Genomic DNA, 18745 nt, shown 5'->3' on the forward strand with positions numbered 1-18745 from the left:
ACTGTAACAGATTGCTGTGAGAAAACAGCCAAATTGTGACAGTAACATACTGTTTTCCATTAAAAAGGTATTATGCTGTAGAAAACAATGCATTCTGGGCAATATTTGTAGGTAGCTTGCATATATATGTATGTATATATATATATATATATATATATATATATATATATATATATATATATAATAAAATTAGAAGCTTTTTTAGTGCAGTTTGTGGGAAGTTGTAGCATTTTTTTTAATCCTGGCTGCAGCCCTAATTACAAATCAATTTATTATGGTGACAAATGAAGACAGCAAAAACAACATTTTGCAGCATGCATGACAAAGTATTTCTCAGTTTGTTACAATATTTCTCTCTTAACATTATGTGTGCTGTCGGACAGATAATTAAGCTGCTGTGATCTTGTGCAAGATAACTTCACTGGAGCAAAAAATAGAATCGGATCAACTCTCATAATCACCTGCCATCATCATCATCTGCTGGCATTCCTAAAAATGAGGCCATGTTTCTTTTGTTTTATTTTTTCAATCTGACACCCTTCTGCAAAATACAGATTTTTTTGGGGTGCTGTTTCAAAAGTGAGGACCAGATCACGTTTTTTAAACCAACAGAGTGAGGACATTTTTGCAAAATGAGGACATTTCGGCCGGTCCTCACGTCTTTAAGGCTTTTTTTGAGATTTCAGACTTTGTTTTAAGGGTTAAAGGTTACAATTAGGTTTATGTTTAAAAGAAAGATTATTAATTAAATAACTGAAACTGTATTGTGTGGTTACAAAATTAACTAAAACTAACTAAAACTATAGTGAAAATGTCCTTCGTTTTTGTCAACTTTTTTCATACATAATGAAGATGGATAAGACAAAGGAATAAAGGCAAAATTTACTGTGACCTCTTTTAATCTCCCAGCCAACAAATACCCCATTACAAAAAACTAAAACTAATAAAAATAAAACTAATGAAAAATTAAAAACTATTATAACCTTGCTAGGGAATTCACTGTTACAATGAGGGCCCTCACAAAGATAGTACAAGATAGTACAAGAGTGCGTGTGTGTGTGTGTGTGTGTGTGTGTGTGTGTGTGAGGGGAACACCCTTGGACGTTATTGGCCGTGACAGCTCTGGAGCAGAGCCAGGCCGTGAGCCACGTTAACCGATGTGTCAGGTGTTGGCAGGTTCTTTTTTTTTTCTTCCGTCTTGCCTCGGTTCAGATCAGCAGATAAGTCAAGCCGTGCCAAACCAGACCACACCGGACCAGACCAGACCTTTTCCACCCTGCTGCTTTCAGCACAACAGCCACTGAACTGGCCCTTTTTTTCCACTCTCCCTACTTCAGCTTCTTTTTTGGGGCTCAGGGGACGGCTAAAAACTGCAACAAGTTGAACAAATTTCACTTTCGCTATCGATACATCAGAAGACTTTGAAAAGATTTGGAAAAGACTCCTCTAAAACTATCAGCTCACACCTGCTCACATCTAAAGACAAGTGTTTAGAGTTTTTAGTCTCACACTGAGATTTTAGACAGACTGTGAATCTTTCAGGGTCACTATTTACAAGACTACAACTAGATTCTTTTACCATTTTTTTTCCCACCATGCAAATTTTCCCATCATGCTCTTAGTAAAACCTTCCAAAACGGAGGAGACGCAGCTTTGGGGTACAGCTGCTCTCGTGTGTGCAGTGGTTTGTGTTGAAAAAAATAATTTAAAAAAATAATTTAAAAAAAGAGAAGACGCCACAAAATGCTCCCTCACAAAGCTGAAAAGGGGGTTCTGTTTTTCGGACATGAAAAGTTGACTATTTTACAGTAAAAATAGATATAAGGAAGAATAAAGGAGAGGAAAATTTAAAAATGAATTCATGATATACATTTATGTCCTATTTAATTATAATTTGTTTAATTGAATGATTATATTTCTCAGCTCTATCAACTTTCATTTAGTTAATCAAACATTAATCATCGATTATTTATTACTTATTTATGTATACATTTATTTATGCATTTTAACTGGGTCTCCTTACTGTTCTCTTTACTAAGAAACATCTAAATATATTCCATCAATGTATTTTTATTGAGCTTACTAACATTATTGTGATGTTCCTTTTTCCTGTGGAAGTGGTTTTACTGGTTTAACTGGCTGGTCTGAACCGGGGACCTTTCCCCTGCTCATCTATTGGTTGGTGATTGTGTTACGTCACTGAGACTTAAGATAATATCTTAATATAATATGATATGATCACAAACCAAGACTAGGAAAAGACTGACATGAAACAGTGCAGATTACTACCTTAAACTTAACGATGGAGATGACGGGAGCGCCGTGACTCCTGTAAAACTCCTAGATTTACTAAAGACTTTCAGTTTTTAGTCTGGGACTGGGGACATCTTTTGGTGTAAGCCCAGCATCCGTTAATTCAGCCCAGCAAATCAGGTTGATTTAGCTCTTACATGCAGTATATTTACCTCAATATACCATTTTGAAATTGACAATTACAGCCCTAAGGCTTTAAAAAACCCTGATGTGGATGAAAATGGATTCCCTCTGTGATGCTCTCATTGGATTCTTTTTTAATGTCTGCAGCTAAAACAGAGAGAAACGATTTTATCGCTCTGCAAAGACAAATCTAAATCCTTTGCATGTAACTCTGTTATTGCTGCAGCAAACCTGAAACGTTCAGTGTAACATCATCGTTCACTGGTGTATTGTCAGGAAGGACAATTCCACTCGGTTGTATTGATCTATTTCCACACCACGCTCCAGCGCCTTCTTTCTATTCATAAACTGAAGAACAATTGTAACGTTCAACTGCTTTGCACACAGACTGCAGCTGGAAGGATCCTGAAGGTTTATTGGTCACAAACTGTAAATGTGTTTTCAACACTGCACACTTTTGTCACTGGCACAGTGAGGTGATTATTAAGAAAAGGCAATTAGGTGCGAGAGGAGGAAACTAAGACCAGAGTACTTATCTCCAGACTGCCTGCCTGAGTTTTTTCCTGACAGTGAGTGTTTTAAGTGTTTCAAATATCAGGTTCCAAGGTGGAAATTTGCTGTAAGTTGCCGTCAGCTCTGTTGGCATCCAACACATTGATCTACATGTAATGATAGACCTTGTTGGTGCCAATTAAATAGCTGCAAAACAAACAACTCCCCACCACAGCATGGTAACCATGTATGACGGGCCCATTATCACACCTACACACTCTGTAAGCTGTTATTTAAGGGTGTTTGCAGACATATCAGATGCACACAGTGTATGAGTTATCTTACTTTTACATTGTGAAAATGTTAGGGAATTTTCCATTGCACCACTTGCTAAGGTTTGCTACTCATTCAGCGTGATTTTTAGCATTAAAACACAGAATTTGTGCAGTTTGTGGTGAGTGTGATGTGGCCTCAAAGGCAGAAATACGGTGGCCGACAAGGGTCAAACGGACGGCAACGGCCCAATACGTCTCAGTTTGAGAAAACAGCTTCAAGTACAGAAACGATGCAAAATCACAAACTCAAACACAAGTCTAAACGAGGTACAAAACGAGGAACGTGGTGCAAATTAAAAAACGTGCTGCAAAAAACAAAGACAAATGCATCATCATCATCATCAAACGCGCTGCAAATGGAGAAACGATCTGCAAACCGAGAAACGATCTGCAAACGAAAAACCGTACAAAGCTAAGAGCCGGACAATAACTGGAAAATAAGACCAGTTAACTCCGACCGGGACAAAAGGTTTTGTTGAGCCGGAACATGAACACAGAGCCTGGTTGAGCCTCCTCCGATCTACTGTTCATGTAATAACTGCGCCAGCCTGTGGCTAAACATCAGAACTGAAGCGATAACTTCACAAGTTCTCATTTTCAATTAATATTAACAGTAACACTATTATTATGATTTGAAGCCGTGTCAATTTTGACTGTGCGTGATGGGGACCTCTGCTTGTGACTTTATAGATGCTCTTTATTTAGGCAGGGAACGTAATTCAAGTGGAAGTTTATTTTAATCAAGTGAAACTATAAGCAGCTCTTATAGTTCTTTGGGAGAACGTGATACATAATTAGGCTATTATTGTTTTAGTGTTCGAATGCACATTGTGCTAGTGACAACGCGTTGCCATGGTGATGAGATAAACAACGTAAAAGTACTTCAGAAGCGTTCAGCAGCACCGGCGACCCGTTGCTCTGTATAATATGTATTCAGATAGCCTTCCCAAACGTCAGGCTCACCCGCCGCCTACTGCTGTAATTAAATGATATGACAATGTTCTGAGTGTGCTATAGCCTATCTAATCAAAGAGAATCTTTTGATGTCCTACTTCATTTATATTGAAAAAAAAGTTAAGTAAACAAACTCTTTCATAGCGATAGCTTCCATGGCTATGATTATAATCAATAACAAGCAGACACAAGCAGAGGTCCCCATCACGCACAGTAGGTTGACTGCGCGTGATGGGGACCTCTGCCGGTGCTGCTGAACGCTTCTGAAGTACTTTTAAGTTGTTTATCTCATCACCATGGCAACGCGTTGTCACTAGCACAATGTGCATTCGCACACTAAAATAATAATAGCCTAATTATGTATCACGTTCTCCCAAAGAACCAGCTCTTATAGTTTCACTTGATTAAAATAAACTTCCACTTGAATTACGTTCCCTGCCTAAATAAAGAGCATCTATAAAGTCACAAGCAGAGGTCCCCATCACGCACAGTCAAAATTGACACGGCTTCAAATCATAATAATAGTGTTACTGTTAATATTAATTGAAAATGAGAACTTGTGAAGTTATCGCTTCAGTGCTGATGTTTAGCCACAGGCTGGCGCAGTTATTACATGAACAGTAGATCGGAGGAGGCTCAACCAGGCTCTGTGTTCATGTTCCGGCTCAACAAAACCTTTTGTCCCGGTCGGAGTTAACTGGTCTTATTTTCCAGTTATTGTCCGGCTCTGAGCTTTGTACGGTTTTTCGTTTGCAGATCGTTTCTCGGTTTGCAGATCGTTTCTCCATTTGCAGCGCGTTTGATGATGATGATGCATTTGTCTTTGTTTTTTGCAGCACGTTTTTTAATTTGCACCACGTTCCTCGTTTTGTACCTCGTTTAGACTTGTGTTTGAGTTTGTGATTTTGCATCGTTTCTGTACTTGAAGCTGTTTTCTCAAACTGAGACGTATTGGGCCGTTGCCGTCCGTTTGACCCTTGTCGGCCACCGTACAGAAATGAGACGCTGAGGAGGTAAGGTTAAACAAGATGGAGCTTGGTCAGTGTTAAGATGGCCAGATAGAGGCCCCCGTTTACACGAAGGGAAAACACGAGGTGCGGCTGTGGCTCGAGCGTTCGTCCACTAACCGTAAGGTTGGTGGTTCGATCCCTGACCATGGCAGCCTACATGTCGAAATATCCTTGAGCAAGATAAATTGCTCCTGATGCTGCGTTCATCGGTGTGTGAATGAATTCTAATGGTTGCAGGTGGCACCAGTGTGTCCTGGTAGCCTCGACCACCAGTTTGAATGTGTATGTGAACGGGTGAATGAGCGTAGTGTAAAGCGCTTTGGATAAAAGCGCTATATAAGTGCACTCCATAAGTGCACACCAAAACGCAGATATTTCCACCCGAAAACCCCGTTTTTATCACGGAAAACGATTATTTCTAAAAATTAACATCAACCTGCATAAATACGCCATCGAGCGCCATTATAACTATGCCAAACCTATTATATGGGCGGCAGTGTAGGGAGAACTATAAAGCCATGCAAACCAATCAGAATCCCCAGAATCAATAACAATGAATAACACAAGCGACTTCCTGTTCCTTTCAAAACAACTAATATGGTGCGAGGTTTGTTCGTGTGGACGCACACAGAATGAGCATGAGAACCTAAAACCCCGTTTTTTTCTCCCAGTTGACACGACAACACATAACCGGAGTTTTCCAAATTCTCCACTTTGCCCTGAGTTTTTAGAAATAATCGTTTTCTGTGATAAAAACTGGGTTTTCGTGTAAATGAGAGGCCAAACCCCATGGAAATATCTGCGTTTTCCCTTTGTGTAAACGGGGTCTTATTCTGCTTTGTGTGTTTACGTGGAGGCTCCGATACGTTAAATGTCATTCCAAACAAGTTGGTGAGCAGTGGCAGTGGGTTATAAAGTCTACATCAATGCAGCTCTGTTTTGTGTTCCAACTGAATACTCTCTGTACTAAAGCTTTTTGTGATCAGCCTATTCACATTGAGAGACATTTAATAGTGTGGACAAAGCACAGCACCTTCCATGGGAGATTATGGACATCAGACCTGAGAGCACTTTGTAGTAGTTCATGGACTCCATGCACTTTAGGTTTGGCACTGGTTGCACCTTAAAGTGTTAAGTTTATTTTGTATTTATTATTTAATTTAAAACTTTAAAGTTTTAAGAACTGAAGGTGTTGGGGCCAGACTGGAATTGGGTCAGTGTGTCCGCATACCAGATTTGCTTTAAGTTGGCTGACAATAAGAACATTGACTATTTGGCATCATCTATAGCTTTGAAGGGTTAAATGCAGAGGTTGAATTTCCCCATTGTGGGACTAATTAAGGAATCTTAACCACATTTTACATGACTGTTCTGAAACTTTGTTCTTAAACTGGATGACTCCCTCACTGGTGTGTAAAACCACTAAAGCTGAATGTTTTTCTTGAACAGATATTGTTGATCAAATATAAATACTTTTTGGATCATTATGAATTAATAATTAATGCTTAATTTACCCCGAAAACAGTGATTTGTTTATTTATTTTCTGCTTAAACTCAAAGGGTTTAGTGGACAGAGGACGCACTGGAAACTTAAGCTCTTATTTATTTTTATTGTATTTATTGAGGATATTAAAAGTCCACAGCAGTTGGTTTTTCATAAAAATAGTTGTAGTTTCAAAGAGTCTGTTAAATTGATAACCTGCAAACAAACAAAACTATAAAACTAGTGAAAGTCTGACATTTTGGGCTACTGCTGTTAATCAATAGTTATTAATAATGTTAAACAAATCAGATAAATCAATACATCTAAGAAACAAACTAAATAATGAAACAACATAACGGTAATGAAAAATACCTTATTTTTAAAAGCTCTTAACAAATTAAAGTTGTTTTCCCCAGTGATGAGTGACAGTATGAAACACATGTTATTTATATACAATGCAGACAATAAAAAGTTTTGAATTTAGCATCCAGACATTTAAGGATTGTGTGAGTGCTTGTTTTTTGTGGTTTAACTGTTTTTGTTGATTCAATGATCTTTATGGAATATTATGCAATCATTAATTAATTGGACAACATTTGAAAATATCAATCAGTGTCATCATATCTGTGTTGCTATTGTAATTTGACAGATCAAAGAAATATATTTACAGACAATGTATCACCAGTAATATACATTATATTAAATCAAAGTGAATGTTTCTGTTCAAAATCAAATAGCTGTTCTACTCAGTGTGATTGACAGGAGAGATGATCAGAGGGGCAGAGTTTTTACCAGCATTTTTGAGCATTGGACAGAAGTATGGGTAGAGTTTTTCAGTGAAGCAGCAGCCAGTAAAGGTGTAGATAAGAGCTGCAGCATCAATGTCATAAAAGGAGACCAGACCCTCCTCATAATCCACAAACACCCCCACCTTCTCAGGCCGAAACTTCAGAGAGAGACGGACTGAAGGGCCAGCACAAGCTTTGTACTTATTTTCATTCCTCAACAATATCATCCAGTAACCATTCTGAGGTGACAGTGTGATGCTTCCCTTCCTGTTGATCGACTCTCTGGCCACTCCTAAAGTCCAGTCAGTCTTCCCTTTAACCTGAACCTCGTAGTAAAATCTTCCTGAAGAGAAACTCTGCTTTGCTAAGACAGAGACACAACAATCAAATCTCTCTGGGTTGTCTGGGACATTCTTCTTCACTTCACTATCGTTAACTTGTTTCCCATCATCAGACAGGATGAGTTGGGGATGTGCTGTATCAGGATCGAGTGTCAGATCCACTGCAGACTGCTGGACCCTCTTCAGCTCAGCCTCAAACAGCTTATTCATCTGTTTACTGAGTGTTTCCTCCAGCTGACTCACAGCTCTCACCACAGTCCCGTCATATGAAAGTGGACGGATGCTGACTTTTGTCCAGTCTCTGGTGGGTGGAGCAGCGTTCAGGGAGGTGCAGCTTTGGAGGAGGTGGAGGTGGTCTTTAGACTGTGAGAGCTGCTCCACCTCAGTGCTTCTCTTCTTCAGCTCAGAGATTTCCTGTTCCAGCTCTTTGATGAAGCCTTCAGCCTGTTTCTCTGTCTTTCTCTGCTTCTCTTTGATCGTGTCGATGAGCTCGGCCTGGCTTCTCTCAACAGACTCCTTCAGAACGGTGAAGACCTGAACACCTTCTGCTGTCTCTCTGTCTGCATCTTCCTTACTGAGCTCCACTGAGTGTTTGATCTCCTCAATCTTCAGTCGTCTCTTCTGGATCATCTCCTGGATTTCCGCATATGTCTCCCCCAGCTCGGCCTTCTTTCCTTCATATTCTTCTTTAAGAGGAACAACATCATGAGTCTTGTGGTCTGAAATTGTGCAGAGCATGCAGATACACATCTGGTCGGTCTTACAGAACAGCTCCAGCAGTTTATCGTGCTTCGGACACATCCTGCCTTCCAGGTCCTCCACAGGGTCGATCAGCTGATGTCTTTTCAGGCCTGACTTTGTCAGATGAGGCTGCAGGTGAGTCTCACAGTAGGACTCCAGACACACCAGGCAGGACTTCAGGGCCTTCAGTTTGGTTCCAGTGCAGATCTCACAGGGAACTTCTCCTGGTTTAGAAACGTGTTGCTCTGAGCTGCTGCTGCTGACCTTCTGTTGAGCTGACTGTCTGAACTGAGCAGCCACCTCAGAGATGAAAGTGTTCACCTGCAGCTCAGGTCTTGTGTAGAAAACCTTTTTACAGTTGGGACAATGATATGGGACATTAACATCCCAGTGTTTAGTGATGCAGGTTTTGCAGAAGTTGTGTCCACATGGTATGGTGACTGGATCGGTGAACACATCCAGACAGATGGAGCACAGACACTGATCTTCAGTCAGCAGACAGCTGGCAGCAGCAGACATATCTACAAACTGAGGACAAAAAACAGAACTTGATTATATGTTCTGACAGCTTGCCGATGGGAATGTCAGGACATAGCGATGGGAAGTTTTTGGAAGTAATGCTGCAAAGTTAGGCTAATGTTTTATGTGGCATGGTGATTTTCAAATCAGTCACGTGACCTCCTTTTTACATACATGGATACTTTATGCTGATAACATGCATTTTAAGGCAAACACTTATATTTTTTCTAGGGCCGGGACTTTAACGCGTTAATTAAGATTAATTAATTACACGAAAATTAACGTGTTAAAAAAATTGACACACCTTAATCACACTTATTTTTGCACCGCAGAACGTTTCTCACTGGATGAGTTTCAGGCGGACCGATTATACTGGAGCACCAACTAGCGTTGATGAGTTCAGACAACAACAAACCACAGTGAACATGAACGAAGAAGCTGATGAGACGCTTTGGTTGGCCCCGTGGATGATGGGACATTTTGTTACAAAAAAACAACGGATGGAAGCCTCGATAAGAGCATGGTTGTGTTGCTATGCAACAAGGAATTCACATATCACCGCAGCACATCGAGCCTCAAGTATCACCTCAATGCAAAACATATAGCAGTTAGCGGCTAGTGTGTTAGCTAGTGTGGATTGTGTTTTACTTAAAAAACCAAAGTATTATAGTTTACAGAAGGTCTACCTACCTATAGGCTACCTGAATTCATGAAATGTACTATATTTCTAAATATGCTATTGCTACACTTAATGGCAAAAATTGCACTGGTCTGTTGGACTTGAACAAAAATAAACAATATTTTTGTTGCTTAAGCTTACGTATTCAGTCATTATTCAATGGTATACTAAAAATCCATGTGAAAAAAATTACTTCTCACTGTTCTCAGGTCAAATATTTATACGCAATTAAAATGCGATTAATTTCGATTCATTAATTACAAAGCCTCTAATTAATTAGATTATTTTTTTTAATAGAGTCCCGGCCCTAATTTTTTCTCATGTAGTACAAATGTGCTATGTCTGCCTACTGTATTCGAATATTTGTGCATACTGAGTAGGGGTGGGCGATATGGCCCTAAAAGATTATCACGAGTATTTTTGCGATAACGATATACTTGACGATATTAAAAAATACTGAAAAATATATAGAAAAATATTTTTTAGTCTGTATAAATAAATAAAAATCGTACAACAAAATAAAAATCAATCATAAATCTAAATGTAGTGTAAATTGGTAATACAAATACAAAAAAGAAAAAAAAAAATATATATATATATATATATCGGGCCGCCACAGTCTAGGAAATTAATGGGAAATCCATACACCACTACGTCAAGAAGTAGGAATGTTGCCAATATCATGATATGCATTTTTTTTACCCATAAAAAAAAAATACTGGTATAATCGTGAACGATACGATATGGCACACCCATAATACTGAGGTCCCTAAACAGGCTTTGAATTACATAAACTGGGTATCAGTGGAAGCTGAGACTCTTGTGGATTCAATGAGTCTAGTTTTCATCAAGTGGGATGATGTTAGTCATCAGTCGTAGCCAGTTTATTGCAGTGAGAGCATGTCTTGATTCTCGACCTCACTGTATAAAATGAGCTGCTGTGACCTCTAGATAATCACAGCCTCATGAAACTTTACAACCACAAACTAGAGACCTAGAACATTCAGATGAGTCTAATGTAATTTATTTATATTAGCAAACATTAACTTAGATACATGTCTGGGAAACAATGAGGATGTATAATAGGAAAATCAAAGGACACACAATACTTGAAGAAAAGTTATATATAACTTAAGTTTTTAAATTATATTGCTTAAGTACTAATATTTAAGGTTGTACCTCTTTTCCACTGAGCATTTATTAAGACATATTGTACTTTTTTATTATTTTACTACATTATTCAGATAACTTATAATAATATAATAATAATTATAATGCAAAAATATACAGGAAACATACAGGAAACTAGCTTTAGCTAATGCTAGGTGTGGCTGTATCCTGTCTGGAGTTTGGTCACTGTGGTTTGGTTATTACCTCTGTTTTGTACTTCTGGAAACACTAAACATTATTTATCTCAAATAAGGCATTGGGTTATAGGTGGAAATATGCTTTACAGATTAAAACAGGTGTAACAGATTCTGGTTTAAACTAAACTTTGACTAAATCTTCAGTGATTGAATTTAGTCTCTCTAGGAAAGTGTACTCACCAGTGTTTGACACAGATTCTGATGCTGTTGTTGAGAAAAACCTGCTGGATTCAGTTGAAAGTTTCTTTGGAGAGAAACAGAGAGACTTGTCTCGACTGCAGCTCTGCTGTCGCTCACTAACTTTAAGTTTCATTTCAGGAGTGTGACGTAGCTTCAGCTCTCCTCTTTCACTGTGGCTCCACCTCCCAGTGGCCCGGCACCAAGAAGGAGTGGTGGAGGAACAAGTCAGATCCTTTACTGAAGTAAAAGCACTAAAACCACACTGTGAAAATAATCCACTGAAAGTATAAAAGTCCTGTATTCAAATCTGACTGAAGTCAAAGTTAGTAATACCAACAAAATGCACTGAAAGTATGGAAAGTATAAATACTCACTGTGCAGTAAAACATTCTTTCTCAGTGTTTTATTATTATATATTTTGTTTTTGGATTAATATTACTGCTGCATTAATGTGTATGTTGCATTTTACTGCTGTAGATGTAAAGTTTTGCAAATTTTTACTGCTTTATAAACTGTTGGGTAGTTTAATCTACAGCAATGCATCATATTCTATAAATTGTGTGACAACTAATTTTACAGCTTAAAAAAGCAGCTTTAATCTGTAAAATCACCACAGCTGTCAGACAAATGTATTGGAGTTAAAAGTATAATATTTACCTCTGAGTCCCCTCCCCTTGACCTACTTTCCACAGGGGCGTGATCAGTGGGAGTGGCCTCCAGTTTTCCTGCTCCTGCTGCAGACTCACCTGATCCTCCACACCTGATTTTCCCATGCTTGTTTTTGCTCCTCGCTTTTTGCTTCCCTGTTTCTCCATGTTTTTTCATGTTTCAGTTGCCGTTCCTGTGTCTGCAGTTTCCTGAGATCACTCCCCAATGCTCTCCCTGTTTTTGCCTCGTGGAAGAACTTCGACACACTTCTTTTTGTACATATTGTATATTAAAGAAAAAAGTTCTTCCAGCCTTGTGTTCTGCTTGTGAGTCCACAAATAAAATCCTTGCAAGTTGGCTTCTTAAGTGAACATGTTTAGTTTCACTCCACTAGTGTCATGTGTGGGCACTAGTGTGGTTATACATTTAATATACTGTTGAATAAAATGGGGTCTTCAGCACTTTTTTGTTCAGACATTTGTTGTTTTTCAAACTTAATCAGCACTTCAGACTGACTTTATTCTCACGTCCAAGTCGTGGAGAATTGTGCAAACCATCACCTCTGTTATTAATTTGTTTTGTTATGTTTGTGGGCTAAATTAATCTTAATGAAATTGTATTTCTTGAAAAAAAAAAAATTCCAAAACACTGGTGTGAACATGTGAATGACTAAAGTTTCTGAGGTACTTATACTTTACTTGAGTATTTATCTTTTCATGCCACTTTATACTTCTATTCTTTACTATTTTTCAGAGGGAAATGTCCTTATTTTAGTCATACAATTATTTTACAGCTTTATTACAAAAAATGAGCGAAAAAGAACAATAATTGGAGATTTTTAAACTCTACTTCTCCAGCATAATTTCACCTAGAGACTCCATTTAAACTTTAAACAGTAGACAGAAGTCTTGTGTATTGGTGTCTCAATCCACGTTTCGATAGGTCATATAGTTTTTTATCAATCCCTGTTCAATGACCTTGATCATTTTTGGAGAAATTCTGAGATTATAATGGGTGTGTATTGCACGGAATGTTTGTGTCACATTGTGTGACATCATCGCCAAAGTGTAGAGGGAGAGAAAAAATTGTCAAAAAATAAATTTGAAAACTGCGCTCCAGGCCGCAAATTCCACTCTACAGAAATAATTTATACATAGAAATGTAGGAAAATTTGTGTTCTCACTCACAATCCTCTGGTAAAGCTGTCAGAGTTATAGTTTCGGCGTACGATGCACAGATTCGCCACCAAAACCACCAACAGCCTCATTGGGTCACATTAAAAATGCAGGGAGATTTCGGAAAAAGGGAAGATGGAAGTTTTTTTAGATCGCTCTAACAAAGGTATTTTTTCATTTTTCTTAAAAAAAATCACATGTAGACGTTCAGGAAGAACTCGGGACGCTCAAAGTGAAGTCGGATCAATGATAGGTATTATGGTTTTGCCAAATATGCTTTCTGTTCGAGGCCAGAAATTTCAGTCCACCTCTGGCTGCTGTCACTCTTTCATTAACAGGTGGTGCCAGTTAATTCTGTTGATTGCTTTGATCTTTGATGTGATTACAGTTACAGATACACACACACACACACACATGCGCGTAAGCACGCACACTCCCCACACATGCATACACATGCTTCAAACACACGCACGCGCACGCATGCACACACACACGCACACAGACACACACAGTCACTTTATGTGATTTTAATTACACACACACACACACACACACACACACACACACCGGCAGAAGTCCCCGAGGCTCTTTCAAAATTTCCCCAGAGGAAATTTTCTAGTTTACTTTACAATCTCAGATGTTTGTACACCAAACAACAAAATGTTTAAGTTGACTTCATCTGAAACAATTAATCAATTAATTAGCAGAAATGTAATTAGCCATTATTTTCATGATACTTTTCATATTTTGAATGCAAAAATATTTCACATTTCCGGCTTCACAAATGTGAAGACTTACTGCTTTTCCTTTTAATTATCTTTATTTTAGTAATAGCGTTATTAAGGTGGAGGAATTAAACTCCACAAGGTGAAGCTTCTCTGCTGGCCAGTGTACAGGTGTTGGATGGTGAGCTGGGTGACCTCTGTGCCTACATCTGTTTCCAACAGGATGTCAGGATCAGTGGTGTCCTTTTGTTTCACCAAGGCAAGGTTGATATAATATCACACATTTTGACCTATATGAATCAATATTTAATGCTTAATTTACCCCTGAAAACACTGAGTTATTTATTTATTTCCTGCTTAACATCAAAGGGTTTAGTGGACAGAGGATTCACTGGACACTTTCTGATTTCTTTTCATTGTATTTATTGAGGATTTCAAAAGTCCACAACAGTTGGATTTTCATACAAATAGTTGTAGTTATAAAGAGTTTGTTAAATTGATAATGTGGTAAAAAAGAGATAATCTAACATTTTGGGCTACTGCTGTTAACCAATAAATCAGATAAATCAATACAACTCAGAAACAAACTTTGTAATAAAACAAAATAATGGTAATGGAAAAACTTCTTAAAAACCTTATTTTGAAAAGCTCTTATTAACAAATTAAAGTTGTTTTCCCCAGTAATTAGTGACAGCATGAAAAATTTATCATATACAATGCAGACAATAAAAGGCTTTGAATTTAACACCAAGATATTTAAGATATTTGTGTGAATGCTTCTTATTTCTGATTTAACTGTTTTTGTTGATTTAATGGTCTTGAAGGAAGATAAAACAATCATAAGAATTAATGATCTTTTCCGATCTTTTCGTAGCTACTAACAAAATCTACACATGCTGCTGACCACATGTAGTGCTTGTGTAAATTTAAGAACGCATATAAATAATGCTCGTCACTGTTGGAAATTACAATTTTAATTCATAATGCGTTCTGTTATGTACACAATACGCAGATGCCTTTGAAACATGTGATATAAACATGACAAACGATTAAAAATATAACATATTTAGTTAAATTAGTTGGCAATTGGCGGGATTAAGATTCAGATTAAACTCATAATTGTGAACTATCTATGTAAATTGACTCAATAGATTCCGCGTTATTTTCTACATGTTAAATGATGATAATAAAAATATAGGCTAATAATAAAATCACAAAAAGGATGTAAACCATTACCATATCTGGATCAATTCTAATTAAACCTCCCACAGTATAAAAGACCCTCAGTCCTAGTTAATGGTAACCATGGCTGAACTTGCACTTCTACATGATTTGGCGCAAGGCGCTATTTGGAGAGAGCGGTACTTCAGGGATCGGGCAGATCTGTTGGCTGAGAATGATGAATGGTTGATTAGTCGTTTCAGACTACCGAGACCAATTCTGTTGCATTTATGCAACATTATGGAGCCTAATCTGACGAGGCCAACAAAACGCAGCCATGCCATCCCTGCACACCTACAAGTGCTATCTGTGCTTGGCTTCCTAGCCACAGGGACGTTCCAGCGGGAGATAGGTGACAGGTCCGGCATTTCGCAACCATCCATGAGCCGCATCCTGCCTGCAGTTCTCAGAGGTATCATTAAATTAATGCCAGAGTATATCCAATTTCCATATGGTGCACAACGGCAGACAGAAGTAATGCAGGGGTTCAGTGCAGTTGCAAACATGCCAGGTGTTATCGGTGCCATAGACTGCACACACGTACGCATCAAGGCTCCATCCGGTGATGCATTTGCTTACATTAACCGGAAAAACTTTCATTCCGTGAATGTGCAACTGATCTGTGACGCAAAGTGTGTGTTGTTAAACGTTGTGGCACGGTGGCCCGGTGGGACGCATGACGCATTCATCCTGCGTAATTGCGCAGTTGGCACGCGTTTGGAGGATGGAGCTGTGAGAGACGGCTGGCTCATTGGTAAGAATATAGCCTGCATAATCACATGTGTGTGTTATATATGGACTTACCCTTCTATATCCATAGGGGATAGGGGTTACCCACTGACGCCGTGGCTTATGACCCCACTGGCCAGCCCGCAGACACCACAGGAGCTGTCACACCACTACTAACAGATGAAAATAAAAAATTTTTTTGGACTCCACTTCTCCCAAAATAATTTCAATCTCCGCTTCGGAAAAATTCTTTTTTCTTTCTCGTTCTTTTTTTCTTTGTGCCATCACTGACAGGTCGACAGGATGCCTCTACACACCTCCTTATATGGTGGTCATTAGCAATTCATGGGCGGGGTTCATGCTAATTGCTGATTACCGGGAGCGCGCTGCCACCTTACGATGGATTGGCATTCATGATCATACACACGTGTTTACGATCAGATCTGAGTTTCCCGCGGCGTTCATGAATCCGGAGTAGGTTTTTAGTAGCGTAGGCTTTTATGTGCAAATCTACGCACAAATCTACTAACGTTCCATGAATGAGGCCCATTGTCACTAGTAATTTACATTGAATGTGTCTGTAGAAAATCAAATAGTTGTTCTACTCAGTGTGGTTGACAGGAGAGATGATCAGAGGGGCAGAGTTTTTACCAGCTTCATTGAGAAATGGACCGAAGTATGGGTAGAGTTTCTCAGTGAAGCAGCAGCCAGTAAAGGAGTAGATAAGAGCTGCAGCATCAACGTCATAAAAGGAGACCAGACCCTCATAATCCACAAACACCCCCACCTTCTCAGGCCGAGACTTCAGAGAGAGACGGACTGGAGGGACAGCACAAGCTGTGTACTCATTTTCATTCCTCAACCATAGTGTCCAGTAACCATTCTGAGGTTTCAGTGTGATTTGTCCCTTCCTGTTGATCGACTCTCTGACCACTCCTAAAGTCCACTTAGTCTTCCCTTCAACCTGAACCTCGTAGTAGTATTTCTGATTGAACAGTCTTTAATGAATATAGTGCAATCATAAGAATTAATTGGACAACATTAGAGAATATCAATCCGTGTCATAATATCTGTGTGGCTATAGTAATTTGACACATCAAAGACAAATATTTACAGACAATATGTCACCATTAACATACATTATATTGAACGAAAGTGAATGTTTCTGTTGAAAATCAAATAGTTGTTCTACTCAGTGTGATTGACAGGAGAGATGACCAGAGGGGCAGAATTTTTACTGTCATCATTGAGCATTGGACTGAAGTATGGGTAGAGTTTGTCAGTGAAGCAGCAGCCAGTAAAGGAGTAGATAAGAGCTGCAGCATCAACATCATAAAAGGAGACCAGACCCTCCTCATAATCCACAAACACCCCCACCTTCTCAGGCCGAGACTTCAGAGAGAGATGGACTAAATGCTCAGTACAAGCACCATACTCCTTTTCATTCCTCAACAATATCGTCCAGTAACCATTCTGAATGCCCAGTGTGATGCTTCCCTTCCTGTTGATCGACTCTCTGGCCACTCCAAAATCCCAGTCAGTCTTCCCTTTAACCTGAACCTCGAAGTAAAATCTTCCTGAAGAGAAACTCTGCTTTGCTAAGACAGAGGCGCAATAATCAAATCTCTCTGGGTTGTCTGGGAGATTCTTCTTTACATCACCAAAGCTAACTTGTTTTCCATCATCAGACAGGATGAGCCATGGATTTGCTGTATCAGGATCGAGTGTCAGATCCACTGCAGACTGCTGGACCCTCTTCAGCTCAGCCTCAGCAAGCAGCTTCTTCATCTGTTTACTGAGCGTCTCCTCCAGCTGACTCACAGCTCTCACCACAGTCCCGTCATATGAAGGTGGATGGACGCTGACTCCTGTCCAGTCTTTGGTGGGTGGAGCAGCGTTCAGGGAGGTGCAGCTTTGGAGGAGGTGGAGGTGGTCTTCAGACTGTGAGAGCTGCTCCACCTCAGTGCTTCTCTTCTTCAGCTCAGAGATTTCCTGTTCCAGCTCTTTGATGAAGCCTTCAGCCTGTTTCTCTGTCTTTCTCTGCTTCTCTTTGATGGTGTCGATGAGCTCAGCCTGGCTTCTCTCAACAGACTCCTTCAGAGCGGTGAAGACCTGAATACCATCTGCTGTCTCTCTGTGTGCAGCTTCCTTATTGAGCGCCACTGAGTGTTTCATCTCCTCAATCTTCAGTCGTCTCTTCTGGATCATCTGCTGAATCTCAGCATCTGTCTGCCCCAGTTTGGCCTTCTTTCCTTCATATTCTTCTTTCAGGGGAACAACATTGTGAGTCTTGTGGTCTAAAACGGCGCAGAGCATGCAGACACACCTCTGGTCGGCCTTACAGAACAGCTCCAGCAGTTTATCGTGCTTCGGACACATCCTGCCTTCCAGGTCCTCCACAGGGTCGATCAGCTGATGTCTTTTCAGGCCTGACTTTGTTAGATGAGGCTGCAGGTGAGTCTCACAGTAGGACTCCAGACACACCAGGCAGGACTTCAGGGCCTTCAGTTTGGTTCCAGTGCAGACGTCACAGGGAACTTCTCCTGGTTTAGAAACTTGCTGCTCTGAGCTGCTGCTGCTGGCTTTCTGTTGAGCTGACTGTCTGAACTGAGCAGCCACCTCAGAGATAAAAGTATTGACCCGCAGTTGAGGTCTTGAATCAAAAACCTCTTTACAGTTGGGACACTGATAGGTGACATGTTTATCCCAGTGTATAGTGATGCAGGTTTTGCAGAAGTTGTGTCCACATGGTGTGCTGACTGGATCAGTGAACACATCCAGACAGATGGAGCACAGAAACTGATCTTCAGTCAGCAGACAGCTGGCAGCAGCAGACATATCTACAGTCTGAGGAAAGAAAACAGAACTTGATTATCTGTTCTGACAGCTCGCTGATGGGCTGTTTGTATTTTCCCCGTTTTT

General features: G+C 39.6%; 2 protein-coding genes across 2 annotated transcripts; both read right to left on the bottom strand.

The window, feature by feature from the left end:
- Nucleotides 1-6842: 6842 nt before the first annotated feature.
- On the bottom strand, nt 6843-11353 carry LOC131973464 (E3 ubiquitin-protein ligase TRIM39-like). Its single transcript, XM_059335468.1, has 3 exons — nt 11326-11353; nt 8861-9108; nt 6843-8830 (listed from the first exon to the last, which is right to left on the bottom strand). The coding sequence occupies exons 2-3, from the start codon at nt 9097-9099 to the stop codon at nt 7453-7455; spliced, it is 1617 nt and encodes a 538-aa protein (XP_059191451.1). The 5' UTR covers nt 9100-9108; nt 11326-11353; the 3' UTR covers nt 6843-7452.
- Nucleotides 11354-17011: 5658 nt separating this feature from the next.
- Nucleotides 17012-18661, bottom strand: LOC131973697 (E3 ubiquitin-protein ligase TRIM21-like). Its single transcript, XM_059335757.1, has 2 exons — nt 18432-18661; nt 17012-18395 (listed from the first exon to the last, which is right to left on the bottom strand). The coding sequence occupies exons 1-2, from the start codon at nt 18659-18661 to the stop codon at nt 17012-17014; spliced, it is 1614 nt and encodes a 537-aa protein (XP_059191740.1).
- Nucleotides 18662-18745: the final 84 nt, after the last annotated feature.

The sequence above is a fragment of the Centropristis striata genome, chromosome 6 (assembly GCF_030273125.1).
Source record: "Centropristis striata isolate RG_2023a ecotype Rhode Island chromosome 6, C.striata_1.0, whole genome shotgun sequence".
Lineage (NCBI taxonomy): Eukaryota > Metazoa > Chordata > Actinopteri > Perciformes > Serranidae > Centropristis > Centropristis striata.